Source organism: Epinephelus lanceolatus, chromosome 8 (assembly GCF_041903045.1).
Source record: "Epinephelus lanceolatus isolate andai-2023 chromosome 8, ASM4190304v1, whole genome shotgun sequence".
NCBI lineage: Eukaryota > Metazoa > Chordata > Actinopteri > Perciformes > Serranidae > Epinephelus > Epinephelus lanceolatus.
Genome location: NC_135741.1, coordinates 24110676 through 24129613, shown reverse-complemented (window position 1 = coordinate 24129613; position 18938 = coordinate 24110676). Strand labels below are relative to the sequence as shown.

The window sequence follows — 18938 nt, the reverse complement described above, 5'->3', positions numbered from 1 at the left end:
TGATGTGAAGGCTTCCAGCTGGTTCTTCAGCCATAAGCCAAAAACGGAGAGATTACGGAGCCTGAGAACAAGGAGGGGAATTTATATTACAGACATGAGGCCATCTCTCAGGCTCTGCTGAATGAAGTGTTTTCACACAGCCAAGTCTGTTTGGCATCCAAGAGACAAATGTATTTGCCATTAAGAGACACTTTGAGTGCCACAACTGCAGTATCAGAAAGGCACTCGAGAACCACTGTGTTATCCTCAATTTGAGGGGAGATGAAAGCTTTATAACACTCATCAAATGCATTAAACACACAAATTGGAAGAATATTATAATTTCTTAAAAAGAAAAATGTATCTTAAGGTCCCACTCCACTCAAATATATGTTTTGCTTATTTCTATTTTGCATGGATGTTTTACCTTCACTTTGCAGAATGATTTACGTGCAGCGTTTGACACTAAAAGGCTGGTTTGAAATTCATCTTCATTCATCTTTAATGACATCACAATTAATTTGGAAGTAAATTCAATATGCAACCAACACAAATGTGATGTTGAACCTTAAAACCTCTGATTCACTTATGAAGTAGGGGACAGCTTGTGCAGGTAAAGCAGCTATAAACGATATTTTTATAATAACAACATATCAAGTGACAACCTGAATACACTGTTAATTGCTTGTAATAATGAATCTGCAGAAAATGACCACCTGGATCTGCAGCTCCAGTCGTTCCAGGCCATGAGCCTGAAAGACAGCTCAGGCCTTTTGCCTTATTCTATCCATAAACCATCAATTAAAGGAGGAGATTGTGAGGAGCTCCCCTCAGGTTTACAAAGATTTATAGCGAGTTTCAGCTCACTCTCAGGTTGTCTGGCTCACTTCACCACTCTCATAGCATTGTTTTTGGCCAAAGCAGGCAGCTGCTTTCAGTAAAATAGCTCCAAAAACCCACTGCACACTACCTGTTCAGCTGACAGACAGATAGCAACTAGCTGGTGAACACTGTGGAGCATTTAGCAGCTAACGAGCCAGATATTTCCATTAGGAGCTGGTAGTGACCAAAAACTCATCTATCAGCTTAAAAGACTTTAGAATATGTAGGAGAATATACCCACTTCTTCCTCAGTAGCCTACTAATCTACCTAGTAGTAGGCTACACCCACCTCATCAACGACCACTACACTACTGCTGATAACGCTGCTTAATAACTGTTGGATCTGTTTGCCAACATGTTCAACATATCAGCCTATATCGGCATGGTCTCACATAAGGGAATGCAGGCACGTGACCCTCACCTGCCGAGGCAATATTCGTGCTAAATGTGGGAAGTGATGGATGTGCAGCACACAGAAAGCTAGCTTGCGATTATACCGCAAAATATGATGTTATTTGTAGGCTACATTTCCAAATTCTTACATTCCATGCATCTCTCCCAGCCAGGCACCATCTCTCATGTGGGGCAGTTTGTATTTTTCTTGGTAAATATCGTACAATACAGGTACGATCGACACAGCAACAATCACTGTCTATGTCTCCATGCATACTTCTTAGCTATTTGTTGAGGCAGCGACTTTGCAGGTCAAAGTTCACCAAGGTGGAGCTCCATGCAATGCAAAGATGCGAATTTGCTTTGCCAGCCCTTCGCTCACACTGAATGGAAGTGAACAGGAAGCAAACATGGATGTATTAAGAGACAAGGCCCCCAGGAAGCAGCTGGGCTTTGAAGCCAAATTTTGTAGTGGCCAAACAGTGGAATCACAACTCCCAGGTCCGTCACATGATGCCATTGGGCCCAAAAAAGCCTTTTTTTCCCGCAGACGTACCTTGGGAAGGAGACATCTGTAAATTAGTGGATATATATATATATATATATATATATATATATATATATATATATATATATTTTTTTTTTTTTTTTTTTTTGACATCATAACCCCCATGAAATTACTTGTTTCACTATCAGGATTTAATCCATTCAGTCTGATAACATTTGGAAAGTCTAGAAGAGCCGTAAGATTAAATCATTTTATCCCTATTCAAATTAATGGAGTGTACACCAGAAGTAGATGGATCAGCCAGCCAAAGTCTCTAATGTGCTGGCTCCATTGGCCCAATGATGCAGAAGCAGCGCTGATCATACAGGTAATTTTCAGGCTCCCTGAAATGCAGCTCAGCCTTGCGGCCAGTGGCAACTCACAGTATTGCAACAAAAAAAAAATCCCCTGCAGCCCAAAAAGCATCTTCCCCACAGGCTACTAAGATATCCGTAAAACTGATGACAGGACACCTCAAACTGCAAACAAGGTCAGATATGACTCTTTATATTATGTTTTTTTAACCATGGAGGTTTTATATTTGTAAAAAGTTCCTGGTGCCAAGAAAGTGATTTAAAAATCTGTGACATCAAAACAGACATATCACAACATATCATTAATGACACTTTCCGTTAAGCTGTTAACATTTCTGGCATTGTGCTGGATACATTTACACTTATGCATATTATTGGTAACCTTTACTGCAGAGACACTCAACTTGCTTTGCCCGGGGGCCACTTTTGCAAGATGACAGGAAGCCAGGGGCCAGACCTCTTTCTGGGGGTTAAGGGAACTTCTTTTGATCAACAAAATGCTTTTTAATGCACTCTAGCACCTTATAAGTACCAAAAAAAACAATGTGAATAAATTTATTTTCATTGTGACTTAGAAAATGGTTGGGGGCCATCCAGCACACCACCCAGGGCCTCATTTAGCCCACTGGCCTTAAGTTGAGTATCACTGCTTTACTGTTTATGTTTTGCTTATTTGCACTTTATATATCTGCACTTTTTTCCACTTTGTACTGCAACTGCTGCACAACAGTCTTCCTTGAGATAAAGTTTCGCCTTATCTTCTATCAGATTCAAGTCATTATTCCATTTTCCATATCCTAAAAAAATGTCTGGAGAGGATCTTAAAGTTCATTACTGTAGCTAAAATACATGATAAAGTCTCCACTGACATCTTACAAATTAAAAGAGTGGGTAAGGTACTGAGCTGTTGTTGTTTTTACACAGAGAGAGATGTTATTATATGGTGGGGTCTTTGAAGCACATTCCTGTCAGTGCAGTGCAGACAGCAGTCCACAGGGGAAAAAGGAAAATGAGAGGTTTAGCAAGCAACAGGAAAACCGCTATGAGAACACATTCCAGGCAGAGCAGACCCTGTACGGGACAATAAGGGGTGGGACAAAGCTGTGTATACTATTTAAAAATCTCTAATCTTGCCCTTAGATCAGGACCATGGACAACAGCTAAGAAACTCTCTTACTTAATGGGAGAGGACTTACAGAAAGCCTTCATTTGTGGGGCTCTCAAAGCGGAAGCAGGCTGGTCTGAGTCCAAACCGACGACGATGTTGTCGGTTTATCAGCGCAGATTTGGACCGAGATGAGATAGGCTTCAGCCCGCTTTCTGTTTGTCGTCCTGCCAGGACACAGCTGCCAGTTCCTCTCATTTTTTAAATGTCTCACTTCTTCCACATGTAGAGATTTCGCTTGTTACTAAAGGCTGTTTTAATTTTTGGAGCAAAGAGGAAAAACTGCGGACGAACTTTTTTCCCAGAAACGGCGGTTGGTCGTCACCGAAGCAGGAAAGGATGTGAACATCTGCAGCTGAGACGACAAGTAAAACAGATTAACTCCACTGTTGTCGAAATGGAGCCTGTTGTATTTTAAACGTTTCCTCTAAAGTTACTTCGTCTGCCTTAAACACTTGGGCAACGGAGGGACACTTTAAGCTAACTTTGATATGGGAGACGTGCGGCGTTTGCGTCTGTCGAGTTAAAAGGCGAGTTGGAAACAGGTAAAGCGTTATATTTCTCTTTCTGTGGGTGTTTTTGATTTTAACTGGCTTAAAATGTAAATTATTGTTAACACTGAACGTTAAGTCACAGCTGACAGCGCCATACATCACTCCACGTGTTTCCAGATGTGAACCAACAGGTGTCGAGAAGTAGCCGTACCTGACCTTAGACAAATTAACAACAGTGAATCATGACCTTAAAGCCACCACCTGTGTAGTGATGCTATTTTTCCTACATCTATGTTTAATACTAAGAATAGCCACAATACATTCAGTTTATTGAACTCTATATTCTGTATACCAGTGGTGGAATGTACTTTAAAGTACATTTAGCTTATATAGCTCAAGTATTGTACACATTTTAGGTATTCTCACCCATCTGATTCTGCCTAGCTAAATTTTACTTTACTGCACTTATCTTACAGTCAGCTTGATCGATAAATCAATAAAGCCGCCGATATTAGCTTATTGCAGATATCAGGCATCATGGCTGATAAAGAGAAACTACAGTACAGAAAATATGTGTCTGAGGTAGAGGCATATATTTGTTATGTGTGCATGTAAAAATCAAAGACTATATTGGCTGATATAATCGTGGCTTTTTTTGAATGTGGGACTTGTGTGGAGTGCTTTTACATTGTTTTATGGCTACTTATGCTAAAGGATCTGGCTGATATCAGCTTATTGTAGATATCAGGTATCATGGCTGATATAGAGAAACTGCAGTACAGAAATAACAAATATATGTCTGAGATAGAAACAGTGTCGTCATTCTATGGGCCTATTGTAGTTTGTCGACCAGGGACCACTGAAAAGTTTATTTATCAACTGTAAAATGTTATATATGTCACATATCTCGGCCATAACTCTTTAAGAAATATATGTAGGCCTATTTGTTATGTGTGCATGTAAAAATCAAAGACTATTGGCTTTTTTTTCTCCATCAAATATTGGTATCAGCCACAAACAATCTGTTATCACTCGAGCTGTAGCCTAAACAAACTACTTTAACAGATTAAGACTTGACATAAAAGATAATACAATCTTATAAAAATTAGTTGGTATAGACTGAACAACTCAACAGGATTTAAAGTAAGCTAGATAAAAGTAATTCCCCCTTAACTACTTACATGAACTGCTGCTTTAATATTAATCTATCAGTAATAATAGTTATAAAATACATGATAGATAACACTTACAGGTGCCATTCTGCTACATTATGAGTACTTTTGATGATTTAAGCACATTTGGTCATGATTTGTATTTTTTACTTAAAGGGAAAGTTCACCCCTAAATCAAAAATACATATTTTTCCTCTTACCTGAAGCACTGTTCATCAGTTTAGATTGTTTTGGTGTGAGTTGATGAATGTTGGAGATATCAGCAGAAAAGATGTCTGGCCTCTCTCAAATATAGTGGAACTAGGTGGCGCTTAGCTTGTGGTGCTCAAAACACCAAAAAATAGATTTTAAAAAACTCAAAAGCAATCTCTCTCTTTTAGAAATCATGACCTGGTTACTCAAGATAAATCACAGACCTTGTTGTGAGCAGTTTCATGTAGGAACTAGGCCTTTTTTCTGTCTACTGATGTACACCTGCCAACTGTGTCACCGCACAGAAGGAAGTGTGCATCAACTCATGGATAGAGATTAATTTAGAGCTAACTGATACTGCTAGCTCTCCCAACAGCACAGAGCTAGCTAACATTACAGCTCAGCTATCAAGAATACGTGCTTTGCATCCATGAGTAACTTCCTCACTTCTGCAAAGTGAGGGAGTTAGCAGGTGTAGTTCGGGATAAAGAATATAGTTCCTACATAAAACTGCTTACAACTGCAGATTATCCTGAATAACCGGGTCAGGATTCCTGGAAAGTGACATTTCTGTTTTTTGGCACTTTGAGCACCACAAGCTAAGTGCCATCTAGTTCCATTATATTGGAGAGAAGGCAGACATCTCTACAGCCGATATCTCCAACACTCAGCAGCTCACGCCAAAACCATCTAGACTGATAAATATTAAATAGTACTACAGGTAAGAGTAAAAATATATATTTTTACCTCTGCCAAGGAGGTTATGTTTTCACCGGCGTTGGTCTGTTTGTCTGTTTGTCTGCAAAATAACTCGAAAAGTTTTGAACGGATTTTGATGGAAGGGTTGATAATGGGACAAGGAACAGATGATAAAATTTTGGTGGTGATTGGTTGAAGCGAAGTGGATAAAATAATAAAATGTCGGGAAATCCAAGCTGCTTGGCGGAGGTCTGCGCTCTCCGAGTGCTCTAGTTGATTTTGGGGTGAACTGTCTCTTTAAATAAGATTTTGAATGTGGGACTCTGACTTGTGTGGAGTGCTTTGACATTGTTTCGTGGCTACTTTTGCTAAAGGATCTGAATACTTCCTGCACCACTGGCCTGTACTTTGTGGCATGATTCTTCTCTCAAAACATGATTGGGTGAAAAGTTCATACCTCATGAAATGTGCAGAATTAGCATATATCCTGGAGAAGCTAGTCTGTATCTTAGATCATGAATCATAACTGTATTTCACCTCTCTACACATAAGAGAGAGGTTTATCCTGTCAGTGTATAGGTCGTGATAGATGTGACATAGGCTCTGTCTAGGTGGGTGCTGTTGTTTTTCCATTTTTCAGGTGCGTCACTCGTTCTCATTCCCATACCCACACCTACACCTTTTCACTTTTAGTTCTTCATCTCTCGATGCAAAGACTAATTTGTGTGCGCATCATGTCTGAGATATATTCATCCTCCTCTTCCCCAGACACGCATTCATCGTAGGTATGCATGTGAGAGCATGCAGACAACAACTGAGCCGTAAAGCCTGCCAAGCCTGGCTTTGTCTATGAAATGAAGATACAATCAGTCTGTCGCTGCAACCAGCAGACAGTCGCAAGAGGTTTCTTACCACTTAAAACACACAGAACACAAGCGTTTTAAATGTGTGGCTATGTCATTAAAAAGAACTGAATGTGATGTTTTCTTGCCATTGAAACCACATAATAGAAGCTTTTACAGTAACACTGCTTTAAGTTACTTTCCAGAGACAGAGTTATAGGACTTTTTGGTGTGATGAGGCCCAGTGGAGGGGCTGTTAGAGGCTGCTGTGCTATGCCATGCCCCCACCATCCACCACTATAACCACACAGTCATCCAGATGGAATGAGAGATCTGCCTCTCTTAGTTAAAGCCCTGTAGATGAGAGGAAGAGATGACAATGGATCTTTTCCCCCTGGGTCACGAGGGTGTAGCGTTGGACAGAATGGAGACAAACAGGAGAGAGCTCAGAGAGGAAGTGTGCTGGAGTCTAAAGTCAGCCTGCCTATGATGGAGGGCGTGATTACTGCTCTCTCCTATGTCAGGATGATAAAAGTGATAGCCAGAGAAACAAGACACAGTCATGCTCCTCTTCTGGGAATATGTTGATTCTGCGGGTGGAGTTGTGTTTAGTATTCCTCCAGTGGACCCACAGATTAACCACCACCACTGACATGTAGGCTGCATGACACAGGAAGTGCTCTTTTTTCTGTTTGGTAAAATATGGCTTGTGGTTTTAGCGAGTCAGAGCAGAGTGCAGTGGGTTCTCATCTGTTGAGCTGGAGCCTGACAGCTAACCAACGTAGGGGGGAAGTCTAAAGATAGTTCGTCAGACATTTCTTATCAGATTTCTCATGTGAAACAGAAATCTAATAGCAGAGATTTCACTTTGATTTGACACTTTGATAAATATGGAAAACTCCCTTCAGAACGTGCTCTCATTTCGAGACAGCCAGCTATGTGTAATTATAGATCAGATGCATTTAAAGAAATACTTTTTAAAAAATCAGATACTCATGCTTCACACCTTCACTCTGGTTTCTCCCCAGTGACATTTGACATGACTCAATGAAATGACTAAGTTAATGCGATGGCTTCCTGTAGTTTGTACTTAAATATATCTAGCTAGATGCATCAAAACTAAAGGAGGATATCCGTAGTATTGTGCTGACATGCAAGTTCCACTGCCAGATGTGTGCAGTTCAAGGGTTATGTGCTGTGGGAGAAATGAGGTAGGATCACTTTTTCACTAAAAAATATTTGATGATAAAACATGCTGTGTTGTACAGTTGCAGCAAGTGATAGCTAATGTAGAAAACATGCCCATTATAGATAACATACCACCAGTTTCATTTACACAGCCTACAGCAGATCAGCAAATGGAGGAATCTATGTACAACTGCACATGAAGTTTGTTTTTTTTTTTTTTTAATGAAAGTTGGTACAGTGATCTGTCTTTTTAATAAGCACCACATGGTTGAGTTTGAATTTTTACAATGTGGCCAAACAGGTTTGACAGCTTTACCTGTTTGACTGAGTCAAAGTTGAGCAGACTGTCCGACTGGTGGGATTTTTTCCTCACCCAGTAGTTGCTTTTTTTATTTTTAATTACATTTGTATGTTATGTCTTGAATCTGTAACCAAAGCTACATTCGCTCTAGGCTACAAAACAACTCAAGTGGCATATAATACTAGTATTGTAAAAAAATAAATAAAAAATTGAAATTAAAGTATTTTTATATAATTGTTGAAGCCAAAGTGATTAATTGATCTATTTTACCACAGTTACATTGGCATTACTTATAACAAGAGATGTCCCAGTCCCAGACTTGTGTGTGAATCAGCCGATACTGAGTACCAATCCAATACCATTACATTAAAAAAAAAAAAAAAAAAGCTGTGTGCTAACTCTGTATGGATGTGAAATGATTGCTATCATTGTATGGCATGGCTTAGGCTGAACCATTTGTATCACGTGAACAAATACACACAGAGAATAGTGCAGCACAAGTTTATTTTATCCGGTGTAAAGCATTGCCAAATTGACACTTGTTAGCAGTTCATTGTCCACTATTTAACAGTGATCAATTCTTCTTCACTGCTCTAAAACAGTAGTCGCCAGTGGCTGCAAATCACAACTTGTTCTGTAGGCTACTGTTTTGGAGCAGTTAAGATGAACTGATATCTGGGTGAGGGTGCGAAGCTACTTTAATATTATTATTAATTATTATTAATAAATGACTTGTTGCATCGGTGTATAGCCTCGCATACTTGCCAATACTAGATCCAGCATTTTAGACAGTATCCGAGGCATTTCAGACACTGGTATTGGTATTGGAACAACTCTACTTATAGTATAATTGATCCAATGACAAGTTACAACCCAGAAGCATAGAGTATTATACTGTAGGTTTTCTGAGAGTGATGAATGATTTTTGCCCAACTTTCCTCAGCTTCAAGAGATTTTTTGTGTTTTTATCCACCATATTTTACCGACATTTGGCTGGTGGCTGGTTGCTGATTTACAGCTCTGGTAAATGTCTACCTTCAGGGCAAGAAAAGTGTATTACAGATAATCAATGTAACCTCTTTGCATAATGGTTTGCACAAGTGGTTCTGAAGATGCTCGAAGTGCATCTAAAATGTATCTCTATTGAGACATTTAACCTGTACAACTCTGAAGCCACGTGTCACTCTGTGTTGTTCTCTGGGCAGTGACACAGAGAAAAGACTCAGAAGTGTCAGCCCTAGGAATCATCTTGTTTCCTTTTTTGGACTTTAGTCATCGTCTATGGCAACTGTCTCTTGAATCTGAATGCACACAGGCTAATTGATGCCTATCTCAGTCCGTACAATTCCACACATTTCAGACTTCATTTAAGCTCCATTCACCTCAGAGATTAGAGGACAGACTTCAGGTGTTGCATAGAATATAAAATACAGATTGCAAGCATCATTTTCTCCTTGCACTCTTATGATTAAAGAAGCTGCCAGCAGGCCCTAGTAAATCCAGAGGCTGACACAGGCAAATGGTATCTAACTACATTATCCAGCTATGCTGATCCTACTCTCAACGCCTCTCAAACAATAGCATTTCCAAAAGACATGCCTTCTGAGTGGTAGGGATACTGCTGCTAAACAATGGTGAAGACAGACCTCAGGGTTTATGTGGGTGCTTGTGTTATTGTGTGCTTTTTCAGACAGAAAGTTAAAAGCATGGTGAATAAATCACCATTTTTATGGCTTTTATAATTCCTTGGTGACAGACAGACAGACAGACAGATTCAAAAAGCAATTTAAATGAAATCACAAAGAATAGAGTCTAAACTGTGCACGAGCATAAACTCAAGGGGCTTTTAGGAAACATACTAAATATGAAGTATTTTACGTACTTCATATGTAGCACAGTGCAGTAATGAAATAAACAATTTGCTCGTTTGCAGTGTTTTTAACTTAGTCTTGTCACTTTTTACTGTTTTTTTAATTAAATGTATCATGTCTAAGCTCACCTGGGTGTCAAGTTAAGAACTAGATTGTGCTTCACCAGTGAGAAAGGCTGAGTCGTGCATGAAGGCCCTCCTCCTTGCGTGACCCTCAGCACTGCAGCCCTAAACAATGAGCAGACCTGCGTCTCGCCGGCCAGCCGGGTGGGGCCACTCAATGGCAGGAAGCTCAGCCATCAATATTTACTCTGCGAGCAGGGTAGTCGAGGAGTCGACAGGACTGGAGCCTGGGTAGCACAGCGCCACACACAGCCTCAGCACACATACACAAACACTCTGGAGTGCTGTTACAGCCTCCTTCCCCTAAGCCCCCTTTTCCCACCCAATATAATTACAACACAGGCAGACAGGCTGGGCCCTTGGACTGTTGTTTTTGACCTCATAGCTTCCTCTGCCAAAGAGTCCGGGCTTTAACCACTGCTCGACTCCTCATAGACACTATTAAGTTACAGTCTGTAAATTCCAATCACAGCAGTTAAAATGTCAGGGAAATGGCCTTGTTTTTTCCATTATGTCCCAAATGAAATCTTCGGTTTCTCATTATGACAGCTCTCAATAAAGGGACAACACTAATTCTATTATCATCGTTTGATTATATTAACTGTTATTAATTATTTTGTTCCTGTTTCACAGAGATGGGAAGCTCTGCTCTGCTCACAGTGGTGCTAGTTGGGGCGTTGCTGTGGATCTCTGCTATCCACGCAGGTGAGTTAACAGATATGGAAAATGTTCAGTGCTGTAAAGAGCATTCAGTTAAAGCTCCATTACAGGAAACTTTTGATTTTGAATATGAAAGGTTCACTGGTGCGGCAGAACCCACTGAGTAAGCAGCTTTTAGTCCTTTGTGCGAACTGGAGAACCAAAACATAGACTGTATGTTTCAGTCTCACAGTTGTCACCAGTCCTCCAGTGTAAAACAATAGGTAGCTGTTTGCAGCAAACAAGCTCAGACAGGCCGAGTGCACACCACCCACCTGGCATGAAATGCAAAGGCAAAGTAAATGAGTGGCTGTTGAAGACAGCTGAATATGAGCGCAGGTATTGGTGGACCAAACCACAGCTAAAAGCCTCAGGAACATTGGGCCTCCATTTGTCAGGTGGTCAGACAGCTCTGAGTCTTTCTGCCTCCTAGTGGTCAAAATGTGTGTAATGTAGCTTTAACCATATCGAACAAATAGTCTGTTTCAAAATTCAATTCTCTTTTCCACTCCTTGGTGGGTTAAATGTCTTTTCTGCAGAGCTTGTTTCAGACAGAAATGTATGTATGAGATATGTTAAAACTAACATTAACTTTAATGCTGCTGTGTGTAGTTCCTACCCATTACTTCCTAAACACACACTGGGCTCCAGATTACCTCAGTTTTAAAGTAACAGGGTGTAAGATTTAGGGGGATTTAGTGGTTGATTGCAACCAGTTTAAACATCTCCCAGTTTCAATTCCTTCCCTGTTCATTGTCCAGGAGGTTTTCACCAGGTGCTGAATCATCCGCAGAGGTCTCTTCCTCTCCAAATCAAACGGACCAGGAAATTTAAACCGGAAAAAACATGGATTAAAGCGGTTTAACAGTACACAACAGTGCTTCTCTTACGTTCTTGTCAAGGAGGGGCTGCTAACTAAGGCAGGAAACACAAAAACTCAAATGGCCCTGCCTAGAGCCAGTGTTAGGCTAGGTTAGGTTTGTCCATTCTGGGCTACTGTAGAAACATGGCTGTACAAAATGGTGATCTCCATGAAGAGGAATCCATTTAAGTTGATATGAACGGCTCATTCTAAGGTGACAAACACACAACAATTCTTATTTTCAGGTGATTATACACTAAAGAAACTTAATATATTGTTTTCCATTTCTGCTAATATATTCCCCGAAATCCTACAATAGTAAGTACCATAATGCAGAGGCTTGCAATGTAAGAAGAGTTCAGGGTGTGAAAAGTACCCTAATCATCATGAACCTCACACCTCTTCATTTAGTGTCTGTGTCCTGTTATTTTCATGGGGATTCCCCCTTGAGGAAGCCAAGGTCTCTTTACTAGAATATTTTGTCACTTTACCACTGATCTTTAAATAATGATTTGTGTGATGAATGTTTGGCCATGCTTTTCTATTTCCATTTCCCAGATCACTCATCTGTGGTAGGTTTTTCATTTTACTACTGACGGGTAAGACTTGCCTTTCTGTCAACACTGTCTATGTGTACTTCCTTGTGCTTCAGATTCCGAAGACGATGGGAAGCTACTGTGTGCATGCGAGAATGCCAAAGGCACATGCGTGAATGGAACTTGCAGAGGAGACATCTGCTTCTACACTTGGTGGTACAGCAATGAGGAGAGGGGCTGTTTCTCCGCAGTTAACTACATGGAGCAGTGCTTCACCTCCTTCGACCGCTTTTTCGTCCACTGCTGCAAAGACAATCTGTGCAACACAGACACCACGCCACCTCCAAATATTAGTCAGTATCCCAAAGCCTTTGCTTTACAGTATTTGATATCACATCCATTAAGCTGATCACAGAGGGACTGAGCCTCCTCAGTCACACAGTTCAGTGCACGTCCTGCATTACTGTGCTGATGGGACTCAGAGCTTCCCTCTAGATAATAACTGGTTCCCCCTTGTGGTCAGTTACGGCAAATTGATAATGTTGCTTTTTGGACTGATGATGTACTGCATGTCATATAACCAGCATGTTTACCTTTAATTAAAAAGAACAGCAAACCTTTCCTCCTCAGTTTACTGAAGTGTTCTCAGCTGGTTCCACCAACTCAAAGACGTGTGTGTTTGTGTGTGTGTGTGTGTGTGTGAATGTGTGTGTATCCAGATGGAGTGCCAACAACAACGCCCCCAGAGCTCAGTCGTCCGGAGCTTTGGATCACGTTGTCTTTGCTGCTGTTAATCACGACTGTCAGCGTGTGTGGCCTGGTGCTGTTCCTGCGCTTCCGACGTGCACATGGCAGACTGAGAAACGTCAAGGACCACGATGTCACCATGCTCAAGGTCCCTAACGGAGATGAACCCACATACGGCGTAAGGGACATTCGATGTGTGACATGAGACACAATATAAAAGATGTTAAAGTTTGGGTTCTTACATTTGAATTATTTCTGTGTCTCTGTCTCAGGATATCTTTGATGAGTTTTGCACATCAGGAAGTGGGACAGGGCTGCCCTATCTGGTCCAAAGGACTATGGCCAGACAGATTTCACTTGTCCAGTGTGTTGGTCAGTCCCCTTTCTCACCGCTGTTGCTCTTCTTTGCCCTGTGTTTTTTAAATACTTTGCAGTTGTGTAACTGTGTCACTCTGTTTCCAGGTAAAGGCCGGTATGGGGAGGTGTGGAGGGGAACTTGGATGGGGGAGAGTGTGGCTGTCAAGATCTTTTCCTCTAGGGACGAGCAGTCCTGGTTTAGAGAGACAGAGATCTACAATACTGTACAGCTGCGACACGACAACATACTGGGTACGGCAGCAGATTAAAGTTGTGAAGAAATGTTTCTTGTGACATGTTTTCTGTGTAAAGAAAAGTGCATTTTCATTTAGGGCTGGGCGATACAGAGAAAATCAGATGACACATTATTTTTGACCAAATAACTATTGATATTTTGACAATATTGTAGGGTTGACTGTGTAATTGTATATAGTTACTAAAGCCCTGTTCGCACAGGGCTAGTATTACCTGGGGACATCATATGATTCAGATATAACCAACCCCACATCTTGTTTCATGCACTCATTCGCACAGGATAAGTCTAATTTACTGACATTATCCCCTGAATGTGATGTGCACAGTTATTTATAACTCCACTCTACACAACACTACTAGCTGTGATGTACAGTTTTAACCTCCTTTTTCTATTAAATGGGGTTTAAACAAACAGAACCAATTCTTCCACACACTGTCACATGTTATGTATCTCATCATCTTTCAAGATTTCGCTCCTCTGATTGATTTGAGCTTGCTTTTGCTGCAAACAGGTCTCCATGCTGTGTAGCAAGATGAGTCTCCTGCACCCAGAATACTGTCAAAACAGATTTATAATTGACAAAGCAGCCTCCATACTTCTCGATGAGAAGAGAGGCAAAAACAAGGCGTGGATAAAATGGAAAACGTAAACAGGACAAAGCACTGAGATGCCAATTCACACAGGACTAGTATGATTACAGAACCTCTGTGTTTGACTTGTGATGGCAGATTTGCATGGTACTAAGATTGTAGGTGACCTCCACAGTTATTACAAATTACCAGAGGTCCCCAGGTGATACTAATCCTGTGAAGGAAGGGCTTTAGTGGGTAAAGGCAAATAATTAAGCAGCTAGAACAGTCTGGTTAGTTCAGAAAATGACATCACTTTAATGTAGGGCAGCCTTTAAATCTAGGAGAAGACAACACTTGCTGTGTTCCGGTATCCAAAATCTAAGATGACATATAGACTTACATCACAAAATCAATATATTGCCCAGCCCTAATGTCATTTTAAAAAGACATTAGCCAAAATACAGATGTGTAAATGGTGATCTCCTGTCCTGGCTTTAGGTTTCATAGCTTCTGACATGACATCTAAGAACTCCAGCACCCAGCTGTGGCTCGTCACCCACTTTCATGAGCTGGGTTCGCTCTACGACTTCCTGCAGTACAGCAGCTTGGAGCCAGAGAGCTGCCTGAGGATGTGCCTGTCTGTGGCTTGCGGCCTCGTTCACCTTCACACTGAGATTGTCAGCTCCCAGGAAAAGCCAGCCATCGCCCACCGAGACCTGAAAAGCCGCAACATCCTGGTAAAGCGGAACGGACAGTGCTGCATCGCTGACCTGGGTGAGCTGAGTTGTGTAGAAGCAAGGACTGCAAAATCACAATTAATCCACTAGACTTCCAGTTGTATCTGTTTCCAACTTCTGCTGCTAGTTATGATTAATGTGTTGAGACAGAGCAGCTGGTTCATGGTGATTAACTGTGAGTTAAAGGGTTGCATCTGTTCTCTGTGCCTGCTCGCTGGTCAGGTTTGGCTGTGATACACTCTCAGTCCCATGACTACCTCGATGTGGGCAACAACCCTCGTGTGGGGACCAAGCGCTACATGGCCCCTGAAGTGCTGGATGAGACTATTCGTATGGACGTCTTTGAGTCCTACAAGCAAACGGACATCTGGGCCCTGGGCCTTGTCTTCTGGGAAATTACCCGCAGGACCATTGTCAATGGTAAGAAGACAGCTGCCTGTTAGAATATCTTGCCTTTAAAGTAGCTTTTTGCTTTCACTTATCTAAACGTCATGGAAGAAATGGCACACAGTGTGTTTATACATCAGTGTATCTTCTGAAAGTTGATATGTTACCCATCCTCTCAGGCACACCATGTTGAAAATGTGTTTTCTCTGTCATGTCTGCCTGGCTCTGTGTATATAAGAGGCAGTCAGTCCCGTGTCTCTCAGCACCCCAGTGTTTTCCTAGTCTGTGTCTGTCTCTACTATCCTCTCTCATGATTAGCACTGCAGTAATTATAAACAGTCTTATCTGGTGTCAGCACTCACTTGTACATAGTCCAGATGCCCGTGCACACAATTTGTAGATGCAAGCACACATCAGCGCTCAAACAACCACACATACACACAGTGGCGCTAACACAGTTAGTCCAGATGGGTAGACATTCATAACTTTATGAGTGTGTGTGTGTGTGCGTGTGTGTGTGTGTGTGCGTGTTCTCTCACAAACACATACAGTGAGCAGGCCTCGCAGATCTCCATCCCAGTGTAGTCGTCAGGGAATTGATATCTTTCCCCGCTCTCTTGTTTAGTCAAACATACTTTACAAAACTCCCACTGCAGACTTTCTCAATTTCCAAGTGTGCTATTTCAGGCTTTGCGTGAAGAGAAATGTACGTTTTTAAAAATGTATGAGGAGGTAAATTAGGGGTTTAATGTTGGTGATGAGTTTTCTTATAATGTTAACATTACAGTTATCCACTAAATCCCACAACCAATAATGATGTGATAGCTTGGTAGTTGCTCATCTGCTCAGCCGGAGAAGAAACAATGCACTGACGAGCGAATTCACAAAAGGATTGTGCGGCTTTTGCAGACACTTAACGTGCACAAAGAAGACCAAAGATAAAAAAAGTTTAATTCTCTGAGCACCCACAAAGTGTCTAATACACCCCTGACTATGACGGCAAGCAAATAGCGTCTCGGTGCTCCTGTGCTATTTGCACATATGTAAATTAGGTAATGTACTGTGTATATGTTTAGTGCAAAAGTGGCGCCTTTCTATGCAAATGAGCCTGCCCTCCATGGAAAAGCAGTCAAATTCATAGAGATCAGCACGAATAGCCACACGCAGTCACAGTGAAATGGTGAGTATCTTCAGAGAGTTGGTGGTAACTGAAGCACATTTATAGTGGGTTTCATGCCCAGACTCTCAAGTGGTCATGGCAGCAATGATTGAAGCCTGGCGAAGCTTTGAGGAATGCCTCTGCACCTCATAGGTCAAGACCCTGTAGCTTGCTGTCTTTACATTTCTGTTTTCTTTTACCCCTAGCTGCTGTTCTGCCCACTGTGTTCTTGGCCAAATGAATAATTTCAGTCAGGTGCAATAAAATGAGCAAGTTGCACTCAGCTGCAACATTTTATGGGCGTGTTTGCGCTGTAATATCGTAAGCACAGTATCTTTTATGAATCTGACCTTGAGACGGGGCAGATAGAGGTTGCAAGTGATGTCCAATTCATGGTGCTATCAGTAGCTGCAATCTATTCTTTGTGAATTTACCTGTCTTTTTTTCTTTTTTGGATTGTTATAGGGATCGTGGAAGAGTACCGCCCTCCCTTCTTTGACCTGGTGCCCTTAGATCCCAGCTTTGAGGAGATGAAGAAGGTGGTGTGTGTGGACCAGCAGAGGCCCAGTCTGCACAACAGGCTCCATTCCCACCCTGTATGTCATCTGATGACACACACATTAACGCAAACATACACATAAGTGTAACTGTAACTGTTAACTCAGAGCACATACTCTACAGGACACACAATAACGATGCCACATGTTTCATCCAACTGGGATGCCCAGGTTGTATTTTCACATTTGTCTCTTTGTGTTCAGATCCTAACGGCCATTGTGAAGATCATGAAGGAGTGCTGGTACCAGAGCCCGTCGGCCCGCCTCACTGCCCTGCGGGTGAGAAAGACACTCTCCAAACTGGACCAGGACAGTGACTTCAGCATTGAGAAACTCAAGCGGGACATCTAGACCAGAGGCATGAAGCTGGGACAAAAGATTGAAAGCGCCAGAAGGGATTATGCGCCACATTCCAACAGCACGAGGTGCATATCATTAGCATATTTTTGAGCTAATGACTCACACAGTCACGGCATTATATTAAAACCATATGACTTTCAGCAGTAGTGTCTAGACTGGCTCCCAAGGCTATTTTTTTTTCTTTTTTTTTTTTTGCTTAGCATACCCTAATTTTCATCTGCCATATTCCTCAAACCAAAAGGCCCCCAAAAGACAACCATTAAGACCACAATGTTTTATCAAGGTATATTTAGTTTATTATGTTGAGCCAATAAAAAGCATTTCCAAAGCTAAATAACACCAAACAACTCATGGACTGTTCTACACACACAGGGTTTTATTCATAATTGTCTAAATCCTCCATCGTCATAACAGAAAGGAAATCTGGCATTACTCATCATCTTATCGAGAAGAGGAGGAGCATGACATTTTAGACTTTTCTCTGAAATACAGTGTATTTGCACAAATGGTTTTTTCCCGAAAATTACCAAAGAAAAGACGGAGGCCTTTGTGTTGTTGGGGGTTTTTTTTCCCTAAGAATACAGGAAATATGTAAGTAATAACATGTTCATACCAAAGCACATTACCTGTTGTGTAAGCATATTTAACTTATATAAAATGAGCATTTATTATCTGCACACAGGCACATTGAGCTATCTAGTTGTACATATTCTAACAGCGCTGAAGCTGTTGTCTTGTATCACCATTGGGTTTACTGTAAATATATTTTTAAAGGGATCCAATATTTTCTATTATACAACAATGACACATTTTATAAACTTTTTTACAACACATTTTCAGAGATTTTTTTACATTTCTGTAGGCCAATAATTTACCATCACCATTAGTATGGTCAATAAAGGAATTCACAAACAGACATGTAATATTGTATATGTTGAATAAAGGATTGTATTTTTCAACAGTTGGCGCTGTACATGATGTTTTTGTACCACTGATGTTTACAATTCCCTCCCTGACCAGTAGAGGTCATCAGATAGCAAAGATTGATCCATGTTGATTACAGTCGAGCAGCTTACCTTTTTTATTTGTGGTGTACTCATTTCATTTTGTTAAAGTTATTAAACAAAAAAAGTTTAGACCATCACAACAATGAATTATAATAAGCACAATGTCAGTGGAAGGTAGGGAATTTAATGTTTTATAGGAGTCATATTCATCATATTTGAACAACCGTAATAGCCCACGTGTCACTCTGTGCATGAAATGTCATTAAGATAAGATAACATGTTCACATTTTCTCTCAGTCACACTAACCTCATGTAGCGAGGCGCTAAACTAGGAAATATAAATAGACTCATGGAAGACAAGCCTGACTGAATGGGGACTTCATGAATAAACATGTAAAAAGTAATTTATATATTTATATTTCTGCTTCATTTTAAGAGGAGATTGATGTGATATTCTCTTTACACTGAAAAAACTAACATAACCTTCCATTTGTTTGTCATTTTTTAAAACAATGTCAATTTTGAGGTCTGTCCACTCTGA

General features: G+C 40.9%; 1 protein-coding gene across 3 annotated transcripts; it reads left to right on the top strand.

Annotated features, from left to right (window-relative positions):
- The first annotated feature begins 3158 nt into the window (after positions 1-3158).
- On the top strand, positions 3159-18351 carry acvrl1 (activin A receptor like type 1). 3 transcript variants are annotated; one of them, XM_033629797.2, is made up of 10 exons: positions 3159-3810; positions 10795-10866; positions 12375-12611; positions 12978-13183; positions 13278-13377; positions 13468-13614; positions 14689-14964; positions 15150-15347; positions 16939-17069; positions 17235-18351. In XM_033629797.2, the coding sequence occupies exons 2-10, from the start codon at positions 10797-10799 to the stop codon at positions 17379-17381; spliced, it is 1512 nt and encodes a 503-aa protein (XP_033485688.1). In that variant the 5' UTR covers positions 3159-3810; positions 10795-10796; the 3' UTR covers positions 17382-18351. The 3 variants fall into 3 exon arrangements, with proteins under 3 accessions (XP_033485688.1, XP_033485687.1, XP_078026162.1); XM_033629796.2 differs by having other exon boundaries at positions 3160-3825; XM_078170036.1 differs by lacking the exon at positions 3159-3810 and adding an exon at positions 5745-5859.
- Positions 18352-18938: the final 587 nt, after the last annotated feature.